Source organism: Leuresthes tenuis, unplaced genomic scaffold (genome assembly GCF_036924035.1).
Source record: "Leuresthes tenuis unplaced genomic scaffold, fLeuTen1.0.hap1 SCAF_6, whole genome shotgun sequence".
NCBI lineage: Eukaryota > Metazoa > Chordata > Actinopteri > Atheriniformes > Atherinopsidae > Leuresthes > Leuresthes tenuis.
The window spans coordinates 9404793-9422025 of record NW_027325360.1 but is presented as its reverse complement, the minus strand read 5'-3'; the positions used below and the strand labels follow the sequence as shown (position 1 = coordinate 9422025).

At 41.5% G+C, this 17233-nt stretch overlaps 1 protein-coding gene across 1 annotated transcript; it reads right to left on the bottom strand.

Annotated features, from left to right (window-relative positions):
- On the bottom strand, positions 1-15726 carry LOC140309011 (protein shortage in chiasmata 1 ortholog). Its single transcript, XM_072386851.1, has 28 exons — positions 15641-15726; positions 14239-14311; positions 14031-14160; positions 12644-12755; positions 12409-12584; positions 12155-12317; positions 11925-12030; positions 11718-11859; positions 11520-11624; positions 11273-11402; positions 11023-11117; positions 10025-10267; positions 9472-9843; positions 8633-8854; positions 8047-8244; positions 7859-7951; positions 7251-7432; positions 7074-7146; positions 6837-6906; positions 6473-6648; positions 6285-6390; positions 5341-5452; positions 4932-5053; positions 4660-4747; positions 4314-4445; positions 2799-2948; positions 185-911; positions 1-95 (listed from the first exon to the last, which is right to left on the bottom strand). Exons 1-28 carry the CDS (start codon positions 15724-15726, stop codon positions 10-12), a joined length of 4470 nt encoding a protein of 1489 aa, XP_072242952.1. The 3' UTR covers positions 1-9.
- Between the last annotated feature and the right edge of the window lie 1507 nt (positions 15727-17233).

Below are 17233 nucleotides of genomic sequence, written 5' to 3'. Positions count from 1 at the left end.
CATTCAGGCCTAAAATAACCTGAGCCTCGTCTGTCCATCACTCCGGCCGGGTACTCTCTCATAGCTCAACCTTCCCCTCTTCAGCGGCGTCAGCACTGCAAGACAAACGCAAGGAAATGTCCATCTGTTCAAATGGTATCATTTTAATCATCATGGAAACACACATAAAGCCACAAGTATTCACCTGATCCAGCAACTCCAGCAGCTTCTACACTCCTCTTCCTCTCCTGACCCTTCCAGCTCTTGGAGCTGTAGGCGGCTGAAACTGCTGTCATCTGTCGAAGGGAGCTGTCATTTCCACTCTGACTGGGACCCCATGTGACATCTCGAGTGGGGCTAAGACTGCAGGGGATGTGATGGCTGCGAGGGTGTTGGAGATCACTGTAGACTATGGGATGGGGGGATCTTTGACAGTAGGCTGACGGCTGCAGGACATTACAGTAACTGAAGGTGGAGTCCATTTTGAGAGGACTGTCAGCTGGATGTAGGTATGAGGTGTAGTCATTCTGTGGAGGCCTTAATGTCCACTCATCATTACCTCTCTCAACAACCCTCCCGACTGCTCCGGCTGTGCTTCTCCTAAAAGGAAGCTTATGCTCCTCTCTACAGGGGTCCCGGTTGGTCCAGGTCCTCTGGATGTTAACATCTGGACTGTCAAAGGAGTAATTCGGGTCAAGTTTGAAATCTGGAAAGTCTGGGGCTTGTTCACAGAAGATGCCCTCTGCACTGGCAGCTCCAAACAGGAGACTGAAGTTGGGGTCGCTGCTGAGCTGCTCTGGATGCAGAGAGTTCAGGTGCTCACAGTCACCCGTGTGGGTCCAGGGGCTTTCTGAAGGGCTGCTTTGTTGGTTTGTCTCATTGTGTTTGGAGTCTGCCGTTGTCGAATACAGCGAGGTGATGTCACTGAACAGCTAAAACCAGGAGGAGAAGGAAAACTAATGAACAGATCTATAAAAGTAGTTTCTCACAGCAGAATAAATCACAATCAAAATAGGCTTCTAACGCCATGACTGAGCATCTGCACAGCACCACCCTCAGCCTCAGACAGGTGGGGGCCGACAGCCTGAATGTTCTACCAGAGCCAAACAATGAGGTGGAGCTCCAGCAAGTTATAGGAGAGGAGAGAACTCGGTTTTGAAGATAACTTGGTCTTCAAGTAAATGAATTCTAAATTGTGACACCATTTACTCAGGAGACACACCGAGTATGAGCATGCATGTCTGAGAGGTCCATTTCTTTTCATGCATTTCATGGTGAAGATAGTCCTACATCTGTGGAGGTACCCTGCTGCGGCCACCTGGTAGATCACGGAAGAACGAGACAGACTGATTATCTCCCCTGGGAGACCAAGCTCTCACAGGTAGTGACTCTTCTCTCCTTTCTAAAAACGAACCCAAAAAAACCATCTGAGTTTATGATAAAACTGCCACTATTCCAGCCATTCATCTGGGAAACACTGCAAGTATGAGAGGGTGAGTTTTCTCTCTGTCCCTCTCTGCCACCAGCAGCCCAGAGGCAATCTGGCTGTATTTCCAGGCTGTATCTGCCACTGTGTCATTGGCACATGATCCAAAAATCCTACAAGGAAGCAGGCTTTTCACAGCTGCCTCTCAAGCCATGTGTCCTGGGCAGACAGACCGACACAGCTGTACCAGTGTGTCACCAAAAAGTAACTAAGTGCAAGTGGGTGCTGCAACTTGTTAAAAGAGCTCTTGATTCTGCTGCTCAGTGAGTGAGTGTTAACTGCCCGGATTATTATTTTATTGCTGTTTGTTCTTTAGAACAGGAGCAGAGCAGAGTCAGTTTTCAGAGTCCATACTTTAAGAGGGTGCTGAGGGTGGAGATGTTGGTGGAGCTCGTTAGCATTCTCATAGATCCACATCCACTGGATGATAAAGAACTTAAACTGATTCAGTTTTAAGGAAACCAGATGCATTTTTTAGGGGATCAAGAAGTGCTGGACAGGGACTGCATCTGTATGAAACTCTTGAGTTTAACTGTGTGTTCAAAGGACTAACAGCGGTGGTACAAAATGGGATATCCTGGAAAACATAATCTGAAGCTCAAATTCAGTTTAGCTCATTTACAGTGGCAATAAAGCACCCCGAGTTTGCTGCTGCTCTGGTGTACGCCTCTGACCGGCCGCCTGCCTCTCAGTTTGTCAGGTTAAACAGGCACTTCTGCACCCAGCAACTCCTACAGTTCGACAGAAGGTCAATAACAGGGCTATCAATATCAATATCGACAATCAATATCATAAAAGACAGCTTGAGCAGCAGTTAATGGTAGGCTATAGACCCTTTCCACAGCAGAACAGGACAAGCACAGATGTATTAATGAGGCCTTCTTACAGGTGTAGAAGTGGAATACAGCCCTCAGAAACACACCTGAGCTTTACACCATATACTTAAGCATTACTTTATAGATCAAAAGTCCTAAAACTGCACAGCTCCAGTCTATTAAGTTGTGACACTTATTCCGTCTGCATTCAACGACAGGAACCATCAACAAGATTAGTCCAAGTTAAAAAGCAGCACAGAGTGAACGATCACACTAACATGGACTTCATGCACAAGTGTGTGGGAGATCCTCAAGATCTTATTTTTCATGCCAGGCCTTTCTCATAAAAACAACTTTCTCACTAACAACTGTGCTTTTATCTTAACAGTCAAATTATTCACGGACCTTAGATGTGTTCCCGTCCAACTGTTAATGCGATGAAATCAAATAAACTCTTTATAAAGACCAATATCAGAAAGGCACAGTACTCGTCTGTGTGGTGATGTGCTCTGGATCACCTTGAGGACTTTTTGGGGCACCTCAGGAAGCAGCTCTTTCAGCTGAGCGAAGGGGGCCCCCAGGAGCCACTGCAAGGATGGAGCTCTGTTCAGCATCAGCTGACTGACCAAAGGATTGATACAAGGGAACCGTGACAGACACTCCTCCTCCTGGAGGGAATGCAAACATGAACATGAGCTTATTTAACATAGTAACATCGTAAGATTGCGTACCTTAAGGGGATAATTAAGTTTTAGCCCATTTTCAGGCTTTAGGTGTCTATTACAACTTGAATCAACATGTTATCTGCACGTTAGTTTTATTAATACCGTTCTACTGTGTATATTTACAGTAATCTGTTAAAAGGCAAATGATTAAGAGAAAACACAGAAATGTCACTACAGAAGGAATAACTATCTTCCACTCGTAGAAATGTTTTCCTTTTTTTTACAGTGATGTTAAAATGTAAATCTACAGTATCTCTAATATCTGACAGAAGGCTTGTTATGTGTTGGTACAAATAAACAAATTCTTTCCAGGAAACAGGCATTTTTCACTGTAATATACTGGATCATCAAGTTGTAATTAGAATATTTAATTTGTGTGTACGTTTGAACCTTTATTCAACAAAGAAGAACAAAAGAATATTATCGTCACCATCTTCACTGACCAACTTAACTATATTTAGAAAATATAAGTAAATCTAGAATGTGGAGTACTTTGGTGAGAACGTATTTGGACATAGTCTGCTGCTGCATTAGGAACGTAACCTAAAAGTGTGTCGTGCACAGAGGAAGCCATGAACCAGCTCCTCACCAAAGCACAGCTGAGTTCTTTGGACATGAGCACAGAAAAACAGCGTTCACACACAGGTCCTGAGCTCAGATGAGTGGAATGTCTGGTTCTACATGCCAAAGACGAGAAAAACCACCCAGGCTGTTATCAGTGAAAGGTGTGAAAGCCAGCATCTGTGATGGTACGCGTGCACATCAGTGTCCATGGCACGGATGATTTCATATGCATGAAAATGTCTTTGATGAAGAGAATCGCAGACAGTGAAGATGGCCAGTGAGATCGCTGATAATTCTGTAAATGTCGATCAAAGTTAGGTTCAAACTTATCAACAAATGCCAGATTTAAATTTAGTTTAGTAAACTTCACTTCTGGGAATTAAGTTTGTAATCATCTGTCTTGTCTTGATTAAACTGAAGAAAGTTATGAGACATGCTACAGTCAGTGTGCATCATCAAAGCAGTCTTTGAGGAAAAGATAGTGACATCACATTAATGAGTGGTACTGAAAGGAAATAGTGGCCCTTTGGTGTAAATAAAACCGAAAGCCCTCTGTAGGTGTTTGTTGTGGAATTATTTTGTATAACAATGATTTGAGCAGTAAATAAGATGAGAAGAAAGCCTTAAACTGTAAAAAGCCAAACTGTTTAATTGATCATAGAAAATCATTCTTCTTGTAAGCTTGCAGTCTTTCATCTCTGGGTTTCTCTATTCAGAGCTTTGGTTTTGGGACATTATGGTCACCTGCGAAGGAATCACAGTCAGCCAGTCTCTGTTCAGGTAGCTGAGAGGGTCCTTGTCACTGGACATCAGGGAGGTGAAGCAGACCTGGTTGATAAACTTGGCCATTTCAAACACTTCTGACACCATCAGCACCTGAAAGGCACAACGGCCAACTGACTGTCTCTGATTGTTATGTCATTTTTCATATTCTAAGTGATGGACAATTAATTTTATTAACTGAAGAAATACAAAAGAAATCCCAGCTACCTACTGTCCCTAAACTTACTCTCTTACTTTCTTTGAACATTGAGTGATTAAAAATGATGAAGTGCTAGAGGTGGAAAAATAAAGGAGCTGCATCTTTTACCTTTACATCCAGAGCCTCGGACTTCATGCCGAACAGCACCAGAGACGAATAAACTAACACCAAGTTGCTAAAGGCTTCGCTGGAAAATCTGCCATTACACAAACACACATGCAGAAGCTGTGATGGTAAGCCTTTGTGGGGACCTACCTCCCTCTTCGGGACGAATTAAAAAGTCCCCGTAATGTAGGCCAATAATAAGACTTCATTAAGAGTAAGTCAATGTGATGTCCTAATGGAAACATTATGGTGTGTGTGTGTGTGTGGACGCCGACCCGCCTCCCTGGCTGTCAGGGCAGTGCAGAATGAGCCAACAGCAGCTGTACTGAAGAGAGAGTGCAGTCAGCCTCATCACCAGTCCTTCACTGGCTCGCTCCTCACACAGTTCTTTCTGCTCCTGCACATACGCACACATGAATGCAGGCACTTACTCACAAATTGAATTAAATGTACGATTAGCAGTCACCATTTGTTAAAGCAGAATTTTAACCCTTGACTTTCATCCTCTTTTGGTGGAGAAGGATCCTGCATTTGGATTTGAAATGAGTGTAAGTCTATCTTTGAAAGGAGTGAGGACATTGAAGGACATGATTTCAGGTTAGAATAAGCTCTAGGTTAAAGTTGGCGATATCTTATGTCAGAGTAGGTCCTCATAAAGATAGATAAATTTGTGTGTGCTGGTACCTGAATGATGATAACAGTTTTTTCGTCCACTGTGATAACAGCATAGTTGTTGATCCCTCCGAGCAACTGCAGGGTTGGAGAGTGGTTCCTCTCCAGGACAGTTATATTAAAGCTGTAACACAGACAGACACTTGTCATCACGCTGGTTTTAAATCACTTTTTTTCACAGGCTGGTGGGTTAGCTGCCAAGTTCCAATTTAACCCGTAACACGTCAACACGCTGTTGACCGGGAGAGAAAACGTCTAAGATTCTGCTGCTTCTAACGGTCTCTGTGGGAGTCATCGCACATTAACGTGTACCTGAATTCACTGCATAGATGTTTTCTCCAATGGTAATTTTGTCAGTTGATGCTGCGGTTGTAAAATCAAGATTTCAATGAAGCAGAGTGACAGACTGGAGATGCTTTAAGTGACCGTGAGATGACACACAGTCTTAATGAGCTGATTTTCAGTGACATTTTGACGTGTTAAATAGCAAATATGATGAAGTTCTAATAAAATAATGTTCTCGAGACAAATAATATACTAAATTTGTATTAGGTGTGGTGTTAAATTCTTTAATGAAAACGTCTCAGAACAATAACAGAAAAAACTATGGATCAGTAATTATGTTCATATTCATCTTCTTCATTAAAACCTACATGTGTATAATGTCAAAGCTATTCTACAGACATCAAGTGTCCAGAATCTGTGCAGTCCCCCCCCCCCCCCCTGTGTCATTACATGTGGAACACAATGTCTCTGCAGATAATATTATAACTCGCTGGTTGTAATTTAGTCCTGATGCCTCTGAGTTTTTGAGAAAAGGTTGGGCTGCAACCACCCAAACCGTAGGTCATCATGACATTCATGTTGGTCATATCAGCCAGAGTGGGTATTATCTAAATATGGAAATGCCATACTAAGTAGATGTTTCACAGGTTTAAACTACTAGGAAAGCTTACCCTGACTCTAGAGTCTGCAGCAGCTGTGGACAGTTAACAAGGCCCTCTGTTACAAATAACACATGGGGCACGTTGTCCTCCAGGCACCACGAGGCTTTCTCTGTGTCTTTAGGAGACCAAACACACATTTAAAGGTTAAGGAAAGCTTTTACAGCAGAGTGAATAACTTGCATGTGGTGGCAGCACACCTGTGTCAGAGACGCTGGTGTTGAAGGCGAGGTGGCTGATGCTCCTCTCACTGCAGACTGTGGCCCACGGAGACTGGCCTGGGCGGTCGAACTCCACCACCAGAGAAAAACAACTCCAGGGAAAGTCAGGGCCAACATGCTGCTCATACACCACCACACAATCACTGTCGCACATGCTGTTTGAGCAGGATGAAAGTGTGCTAACATTTGTTCAACCTCACAGCATCTGCAAGTATTTCCTTTACTTTAATGTTCATAAATGAAGGAGATTTATTTCAGAAAAATAACCATCTCAAATTCTGGGAATTATTAAAAAGGAACATGCTGATAGTAAATAATCAGCTGGAAACAGTCCTGCAGATACCTGCTGACCACACTGGCACCGTTCAGCTTTTTCTTGACTTCATCAGGAAAAAGTGAAGTCGCAGTAACACCTGCAACAGCAACAACAGCAACACAAACTTAATTATACAACATATGAGTTTATTTGAAAACACATTGCTGCAAAACTGTCTATGGCTCGATGAGTTTGGATTAAATGTGTGTTCGCTGCTTATTACATGATGACAGAAATGTCTACAAGAGATAAAAAGCTGCTCACCAGGCACTTGGCTTAAGCTGTTGATAATCATTGATCTGCTGTCATCAGAGTCAACCGACAGCATGACAAGAATCTACAGAAAGATAAAACTTCATATCAGGTGATGAACAAATGAAGCGTCCCCACTAATTAAAGCTACACCCAAAACATGTATGTCATCTCTCGTTGAACACTAACTCTCTTGATTGTGTTGGGCTCATTCCTGCTGTGCAGCCATTCAGCCAGCAGCCGCTGCAGTTCCAGCAGTTTGAGGTTGGACTCCTGCTTCTGATGACTGAGGTAGAGGATGATCTGCAGCCTCTTCAGCAGCTGCTTCACACTCTGCTCTGCACACACCTCAGCTGCCTTAGTGAGGTACTCTACAGCACAGGAAGAGGAGAGGAATGTATAATTCAAGGCGTTAAAAACTCATTCAGCTTCCTGTTATGGTAATTACAAAATTTCTGTTTAATCAAAGCAGTTTTGCCTTGTTTAAATTGATTTATTTAGCTCTTTGTTTTATATTCAAACAAAGGTTTGGGACAGGAGAGCTTTTACCACTTTGTAATGTTGCCATTCCTTCTCCCTACACTAGAAGACACATTCTGACACTGAGGATACCAAGTGATGAAGTATTCATTTTTTCCATTTTGCCTTAAGGAATGAAACAGTACTGAGGTGTCACTGCAGTATTTGTTTCCAAATTCCTCACAGATTGTCTACTAGGGACAGCTCAGGACTGCAGGCAGTTCAGTCTGATTTAGGCCTGCATATCATATAATCACACGCTGGAGTATCATACTGACCCAGTGCAGCCCTCAGGTCACACTTCAGCAGCAGCTCTTTGAATGTCACAAGCACGTGGATCAGAGCCGCCTGGTTGAAAAGCCCCTCCTGATCTGCAAGCAACGCAAAAGGAGCAGCAGCGTGAATTTATGGAGAGAAGGTTTACTAAAACTAAAAAAAAAGCTGTCATTATCATGACATTACGTACCCTTAACCGGGTCTGCTGCACACTGTGCAGGAGTCCTGTGGAGCGCCTTCTCCTGCTGTTTGAGGAGGAAGTGCGTTTGGTCCGGGGCCAAGCAGCTGAAGTCTCCCCACTTCTGGAAGTTGAGCCCCATCTCTCTGGCAGAGCTTAAATATGGCTGAGCGAAGGCCAGCAGCTCACAGTAGGCCTGCAGCTGGCTGGCTGCAAGTCCGCATAGGTTTAAAAAAAAAAAAAAACAACACTTTTTAGACATTGTCTGAGCCTCCATCCTTTTCCCTTGACACTGCAGTATGGTTCAGTTTGGTTTGTGAGAAAAGTGTTTGAGTAACTTCACTTGAAATGACACTTTCTGCATTAAAAAAATCAACTGTTTATTTTCAGAATTAGCAGTAACGTGTACAGGAATAATCATCCATTTAGTTGAATTCTCAGCCGTTAAATCTGAGTTACCTCTTAGTATTCACGTGTTGTTTGTGGTTCTCTAATTATGTCTCTATTCATATTATATACAAAAGGCTCAAAGTGGAAAGTAAAACTGTAGTAATTTGATTTTGCAGTGTCTTAACTGGATGTGATGAATGTGTCTCACCTGTTGGCTGAACCTGCACGACCCCGATGTCCCGCCTCTCCTGAGGGTTTGACTCACTGACAGGACGACTGCAGGGTTGACTCGTCCACTGAGCAGCAGGTTTCTGCTCTCTGGTGGCATCTCCTGACACAGCAACACTCACGTACGCTAGTCTGCTGTTGAGTGTTTGTATCTGCTCTGAAGGAGGCTGCAGCTCCGTCTGTAGTGTTTGCTGGTTCACCTCTGCAGCAGATTTGAAAAAGAGTGAGGTGTATTAGGTCATATTTTAGCAACATTAAACGATTCCCTGATGTAAGTGTTGGAGCAGCCGTCAACAGGTGCTTAAATGTTGTGTATCACATGTAGCATTGATTTTTTTTTTCAAAATTACACCATTTAGTGAGTTTCTTACTTTGTCACATGTCTTAAACGAAAAAATCCGACTGTTATGTCCTCACTACAACCACTAGATGGAGCCAGAGTTAAATACGAATGGAAAAAGTGAAAACTTCAATAGTGGCTTGGAAAAGAAAGTTTTTTGTATGTGTGTTTCAAGATTGGTTACAGATTAGATAAAATATCAACTGTGATAAAACGTTGAACCGGAATGAATGAACAAAGTTTAGACATTTAACAGATGTACAAAAGACGAATCTTTGTCGCTCTGACTGTGGATTGGTGGGCCCAAACTTTTCAAAGATGACATTCTAAACCACTTCAGCCTCATGGACATCAAGAAGTCTCTTCAGATATAGATGAAGCTCAGGGGATGTCCAGAAAAAAACAACCATGTTAACGGGGAGAGGGGGTGTAAGACAGGCAGATAAAATCAACAGGAGCAGATAATGAGCACAGTGTACCTGCAGTGTTGGCTGAGCTCTGAGGTGTGGCTGCAGCTGAGACCTGCTGTGATCTCAGCATCATGAAAGTGGACAGAGGGTCGAGGTCATTCTCTGGCTGATGCCTTGTGAAGGTCAGACTTGTGTGATTATCTCTGTTATTCAGTCCGGAGGACAGAAGCGGCTCCAAACTTTTGCCCCCCTGCTCCGTCTTACAGTCGTCTTCGGCAACGTTGATGTTGCTTGTATGAGCAGAGGACCTCCTTCTTGAAATGCCCTCTTCGGTGCTGATGATTTTTTCTTCCGTACTGTTTGCGCTGACAGCGTTCCTGATGAAGGTCTCAGATGAATTGCCAGTGGTTTCCCCACAGAGATCCAGCAGGAGGGATCTGACTGAAATCACAAAAGAACAATTTTTAAAAAATGACCAAAAAAGTAACTTTTTGTTTTAGGTATCAAACTCAAACAAACCAAGGGTTTCATTTCTGCTAACTATAAAAACACATTTTGTTCTTGAACTGTGCCACCAATTCACCCTCGAACAAGCTACACAGGCTGTGATACCCACACTCACCCTCCACATGGTCAGGCAACAGTTTTGTGAAGTCTTCCTTTTCCTCCTCCCTCGTTGGGGGGAACTCAGACCTAAAGCCCTCTGTGAACTCACGGCTGTAGCCCAGAGTTTGCAGGACTCCCGGCTCCACCTGTACCTTCACTTTGTCACCAGCGCTGACTAAACTTTCTTTCTCTAATCTCACAAGTTTCAAGGCCTCACGCAGAGGCTGGAAGTCAGCAGCTGGGTCATACATTTGAGGCTCTAAGAGAAATTACAGAGTTAAAACATACTTGAAAATATTTTGTCTTCAAATGTGACAGGATGAGATAAAAGTTTCTGATACAACACACTCACAGCCAAACCATTACAGTTACTGCCAGACTGTCGATGTAGGGCCTTCCTATTTAAAGCCAAGCTGTTTTCTGTCTATCAGTCATCTGCTTGTTGTAAACATAATACTTTTATGGGATGTGTCCCATAATTCCAAGATTTTGATTTTGTGCCATTGGAAGCTATACTGGTGTTTGTCATGAGTGTGTCATTTGCCTGTCGGGTATTGTGTGGGTTACTGGTGCTTCTCGCAAAATTTATTGTGAAATAAACTTATCCGTAAGTCCAGTGTGAATATATGAAGTTATTTTGAGATCTGAGTTTGAGTTAAGTCTCCATGTCCAGTCTTGGCACTGTAGCTTTAAACACACAGTGCGCAGCGCCATCTAGTGGTCTGCAAGCTTACAGCAGCCCTTCAAGACTGAGGCCAAAGCACCGTGGCACCTCCCAGAGTTTAGAGGTTCAGTCTTGCATATGTGCAATGAAATTCCAGACAGCGAATGATTATATTTTCCAGAAACTCAACACGTGTCCAGTGTTGTTTGTGTTAGAATCCACTGTCGATATTTATCTTGCATTTCATAAAATTCATTGCAAGTATTCCCTACTCCCAGGTATGATATGGAAAACTGAATAGATGTATTGTCCCATTAAGTGAAAAACTGTGAGCCTAAACATACAGTTACCTGACAACAGAAAGGCCGCCACAAACGTCAGATGCTTCTCAGACTTCCAAAGCGCAGCCTCCATCTCTTTCCGAGTCCTCTGTGACACCAAAGATCTAGACACCAATATTTACCGTTAGAGTGGCGTCTCTACATCCAGCTCTAATGCTGGAGAGAGAGACAATTGATTTACTCACATCACATTCAGCGTGTTGACTTTGTAATAAAGATTTGCAGTTTGACCACCAAAAGGTCTGAGATCATTACTCACAGTCTGCGAAAAGGAGACAAATCTTCCACCAGGAGTTGAGAGGTTGACAAGCAGACGTACGTTGGACCCGTACATGGAGTCGGGCTCAGAATCACGTCCAGCTCCATTTCAGCTGCAGGCACCACGAGTCCTTAGAGAAACATTAGATTCAAGCCTTCAGGCCTATTGAGCTCTGCTTTGATTGTTGTTTAGGTGGTAGGCTTAATAATGAAACAGATTAACTGTTTTTACTCTCTGTGACCTGTACCTGCAAATTCTGACTCTATCAGGCCTCCACTCATCTGTGAGTCTTTGCTATGTTCTTGTGGTACATCATACTTGAAAATATCCACTGTTGCCTTCGAAAGGGAAGCTAAAACAATTCCAAACATATTGCAGTTTATGTCCTGATTTGCTCTGTTGTATAATTCCATTTAGTATGAAAACATTCCTAACTTGTCCTCACTTTTACAGAGCACATCCAGAGCTGAACACTGCTCGCCCAGTGGTTCAGGAGAAACATTCATACGACCACAGATGCTTAAAAAGGAACTAAAGTTCTGTGGGTTCAGCTGAAGAGAGTCCACTAGCGCAGGTAACAGCTGCAACTACAGAGGAAAAGTAATCAGCAATAAAATATTGAAATCACTCCGTATTAATAATGTTTAATTACCTTTTCCTCCAAGGTTGGCTCTTTAACAAACTGCTCCTGAATGTCTGCACATGTCTGAGTGCTGACTGTGTCCACATCTGGAGGTTTTTCAAAAGATGCACATTGCCTGAAGCAGCTGTAACCCACCAGGTTTAAACATTACACTTAGATAGGAGAAGTTTCTACTTGAGCGCAGAGCAGATTTCAAGATGAAACAACCACTTTTCCCCAGAAACAGAGCAGACAGAAACCTGAACATGGCATCATCAGAGATGGTGATTCCTGCTGAACTCAGCAGAGGGTCGGCCACAGGCAGCATCCTCAGTCTGGACAGTTTGGCTTTCAGTGTTGGTAAATGTTTCTTCAGCCGTGGCAGGTGTTCAGCAGCTATGAGCTCATCTGGCAGGAAGAAATCTACACATGTAAAGATGTTTTATTAAGCAAAACTGGTTTCCTAGAGTCAAATATTTCTTACAATTAACACTAAAATAAAGTAAGAGGCAACCTTTGTTTGAATTTCCTTGCTTCATCTGGTCAGTTGTCCACTTGAAAAAGGATTCCTGACATGAATCATCGATGTGTGGCTCGTTTAAAAGGCAAACATACTGATCCTGCTCAAAATCCTTTAATGAGTTAGGATTAGAGCTGGGTACCACCTCCACATCGTTTTTCACAAGAAATCTGAAATGTTACAGAACTGTTTATCAAAATCTCAATAAACACTGTAACAGATAATGAACTGTGTTTCAAAGTGACTGAACCTTTCTAATGAAGGAAATGGTTGTTTTATTCCCCCGAGGTCATCGAGCGCAGACCCACCAACAAAGAGTTTGCAGGATGAGATCACCTTTCCTATCAAGGAAATCAATACATAAACATATCCTTTAGTCGTGTAATCACTACAGTGACTTGTATAGTTTTTCTCTCCATCTCAAACAGAGAACATAGCACAACCCCACTACCACTCCCAATGCTATCGCGGTTGCTTTTGAACGATTCCAAAGGTTCCTCTCCTCTTTAGCCTCGAGGATACTGAGTCAACGATTCAGAAAAATAATTATTACTTTGCCCTGTAGAGGTTCGACTGATTTACATTTACTTATTTTCACTGAAAATACATTTCAGTTACTTTTCTGAACTCCATGCCACAACTTCCAAGACAGAATCTTGTCCATTTTTAATGCATGATTAAACCTGCACAGCCTCTGGTTTTCAGCCTTTTTTCTTGCATAAATGAGATTTCTTGATTTCTTGTACTTTATGGCACCTATACACCAGTATCTGGCCCAACAATAAATCAGGTCACTGGAGCTGACAAATGATTGCACACTGAACACTTTGTTACCCAGGACACGATCAAGTTTCATGGGACATGGTTTAAAAGAGAGCTTCACAGAAAAAAAAAACAAAAAAAACCAAACACCTATATCCTGAAAGAGGACGCTCCAGTTGAGCAGTTAAAAAAATAACCCGCGGCATGACTTTTAATAGAGACACATATGCTTGCAGCTTTTACCTGCAGCCCTCTTTGGTTTATTTTTGGACTTTTTTCATCTTAAAAGTATGTTGAGCATTTTTTGGAGCATGTACAGAGCATCTAGACCCATTTGGCTCTAGGTAAGAACATATGCATGCAGAGTGATTCTGGGTGTGTTACTCCAGTTTTGAGAAGCCCCAGTCGGACTAACGTGCTTACATGCATTTCAAAAGTCCAGTTTCACTTGGAATAGAGGGCTAAGTTCTGACAAAGCGGTGATTAGAAATGCTGGCAGTAAGAGAATTTAATAACAATATGTAACTAGGTTTTAGAGATCTAAGTTATCCCTCTCCATTTGTTCCACATCAAGCAGCAACTCAAATGGAAAAAAGACAAGCGTGTCTTACTTCAAAAGTGCTGAGGCAAAAAGCACTGGGATAACCATTTCATGGGAACTTTAACACATCTAGAAGAAAGTGATCACACCAGATAGTTTTGGGATAAATATTTTTTTTCTCAATAAAGAAAAAAATTATTGAAATTTGGTACGCGCAGCACTGTTTAAAACAATCTCTGTCTGTCTGTGTGGGCAAGACCTGAGTTTATATGGTAAGTTTAAGTATTAAAGTGAATTAGGCGAGTTGTGACACCTCTGATCCACGGCGTCCTGTAGGTGATGTCAGATAACCTGCCACTGTGGGGGTACAGGTCACTGGTACCAGTTAAGTAAGGTGTCGGCAGAGCCAGCAGATTCATGGTTACCTTCAGGCTGGTGCTGGTCTAAATGAATAACAAGATAAGCAGAAATGAGGTTTAATGAAATAATCACAGGCAAAAAATAGCAAAGCACTAACTCACCTCAAACACATAGTCAACAGCTTTATATCTGATAGCAGAGAAGACTTCAGGTGGAGCACGGCTGTTGTCGCACCTGCCAACAAACACAAAATAAAGCTGATTTACATAAGAGCAAGTTGAGATTTATTTAGCAATGCCTCAAACCACAAGGATTCATTATGTAGAGTCAATCTATATAGGGTAACGTCGACTAAAACCTTCAAAATGAATATATCACATAATACATTTTACATTGTTGATAGCTTGTTTGGCTAACTCATTTCTCACCCTAAGCTAGCTTAGTCATAAAGTTAGTTAGCCTAAAAAATGTTATTTTGAACAGACTTTAAGCGGGAAAAAAAAAACTGTTACAAAAATGACAAAAACTTAAATCGTGATGTTTCGTTGGTTAACATCAAACTCACATGATGACAAAACGTTTATAACCGTATTTTTCTCAGGAGCCGATGTGTTCCTGATGGTTTATTAGCGACAAGGTTATATTGACGTAGATTGACCCACAAATATTCACGCATGCGCGTTTGGACAACTTGAGCCAAAAATGTTAATGTAATTACAAATATAATTAGTTTATGAACAACATATGTTGTATATATTATTAAACGAAAAGTTTATTTTGTAATGTTCTGAATACACACTATGTGAACTATTAGAGTGTACAACACTAACCCTTAAATACAGATGTCAGTTGTATAGTTTTATTTATCTATTTTGGTATGGTATGAATAGGGGCCTTTTCTCAACAAAATTGAAATTTTTTTTCTGAATGGAAATCACAAATTTATATATTTTCAATCAGTTGGAATTGGAGTCACTGAACAATTGATCAATTTCTTCTGGTTTTCTATCAATTTTTGTTTTCATGTAAACCCCCATAAATTCAGAGAAAGGGAATTTAGAAACAGAGAGCATGAAGAGTAAATAGCAAAACATCCGCAATGAATATATCTATTCCAGTATACAACTGCCGATTAATACCGCTGTAATCAAGAATAACTGCTTTTCATGTTTGTTTCTTTGTTCCCATTTTCAGCAGAAACATTGCTTAATTTTTACCACAGGGGGGCACTGTTGACCACATTACTAAAATATAGAGCTGATACGGAGGATGTCAGCGGGTATGTGCAAATATTGAGATGAAAACATGACAGCGTGATCACATTTTACTGCAAATATAATATTCTCATTAGCTTTAAGTCACTGAATCATTCAATTATTCAGGTTAGACAGAAATATAAAAGTTTTCCCACAAGTGAAACAAAGGATGTTTTGTCCCATCTTTCAGAAAACTATTACACTGGGTGTAGACAGTCTTTCTTTTCTTTCACAAAACATCTGCTGCCTCCTCTCTGAGCTTGTAAATCCTGTGTGTGCCTTGAATGGACAGTCTGGGAGTTAATACACTCTTAAACTGCTATGTTTGGAGTTTACTGGCTCCTCATCGAGGTGGCAAAAACAACGCGCTTTACGGGATGCAGTTTGAGGCATCGTTGGTGACTACTTGCTCAGGCGATGTGCGTTTTCACATCGCAGTGACGACTTATAGAAAATCCACACTGAGGTGATATTGCGCTAACCGTGAGCCAGCTTTTCTCTCTTTCCGTCATTAGCACCTTTCAAAACCAGATACCAGGTGATTCGTGGAACACAACAACCATGAAGCTACCACAACAATTTCGATGCAAAATTTGGAAAGAAAAAAATAACACGTTTAAAACAGCTGATTTTATGGTAATGGTTTTCTATTTTCCACAATCTTTGTATTTAACAGTGTTTCGATGGCAACAGAGGAAAAAAGTGTTAAAGGATCAGAGAAAAAGAACAACAAATATTATGGGTTCATAGTAGCAACACGAAACAAAAAATTTAAATCGTGAATTTCAGAGGACACACCATGCGTAAATGTTCAGATTATTTTTACCCGAGACACGAACCAGATTATTTATTTATTTGTCATCTGAAACAAATTTGAAGCAACCGTTACGTTTCTGGTTGAATGTTTTTAACATACATGCACTTTTCTCGAGTATTCTAATTTTTTTTATTTCTCACACATCATAAAATTCAGTGACAAAAACCTCTTATTGTACTTTGCTGTTACTGTTTTGTATTGGGACCTTGTTGTTTGTTGACATGCTGTTTACTTTTTTGTCACTTTTCCACTGTTACTCAATTGCTTTAAAAGATATTCAAACCCCTAAAATAGACTTTTTATGCCCTCAGTCTAACTCCTTCATCGTGAAGCTCCCCTCAAGCACTCTGGAAGCATGTTTGAACAGTGTTCTTCATGTCTCTCCACAGATGTTAAATATGGAGTGAAAATTTTTAGTTTTGGCTTGATTACTGAAGAACTGTCAGAAATTGGCCCTGATGGTCACCCTCTCTGCAGAGAACCCTCTGCTGGAGAGATTGTTCCTGATCTCCACCCTCAGCAGAGACCTGCTTATTTGTGACGTCCAGGAGTTTTTTTCTTCCATTTTACAATTGTTAGGGACTCTGTGGTGGTAACTGGAGACTCTAAAAGCTAAGGATGCACAGATATATAAGTCCAAACACAAGTATCAGCCCATATTGAGCCTGTTGTCTGCAATCAACCTATTGGTAAATAGGATAACACAATGGCAGTGGTAGATATCCATCTGGTATGTCTTGGTTGTGTTGCACAAAAGGAAAAAAAAGCAAAGTGAGCACTGACAAATCACTGAGTTGGTAATGGTTAAACAGTCTGAAAGGTTTTTGAAACTGTTACTTTTTACACAAAGGTTTGTTTTATCTGAAATATTATCATAACCTGATGATAAGAATTTTCTGTATACCTTTTATAAGAATTATGTCAACAAATTGTAACAAGTCAGTGAACAGGAGAGACGGCTCAGGTCCTTCAATGTCTGCAGTGACATGATGTGCCCGTTTTATCACACTGTCATTGAGAGTGCACGATTCTATGCTGTTGTCTGCTGGGGGAGCTGCACTACAGACAAAAACTGTAAGCGCC

Bases quoted from the DNA above. Each gene is read 5' to 3' on its own strand.
- LOC140309011 (XM_072386851.1), bottom strand. From the start codon at position 15,726: ATGCCTCAAACTGCATCCCGTAAAGCGCGTTGTTTTTGCCACCTCGAT. The intron at 11,625-11,717 runs GTGAGGACAAGT...GAATTGTTTTAG, and splicing joins TCTGGATGTGCTCTGTAAAA to CTTCCCTTTCGAAGGCAACA. The intron at 11,403-11,519 runs GTACAGGTCACA...TGTTTCTCTAAG, and splicing joins GATAGAGTCAGAATTTGCAG to GACTCGTGGTGCCTGCAGCT.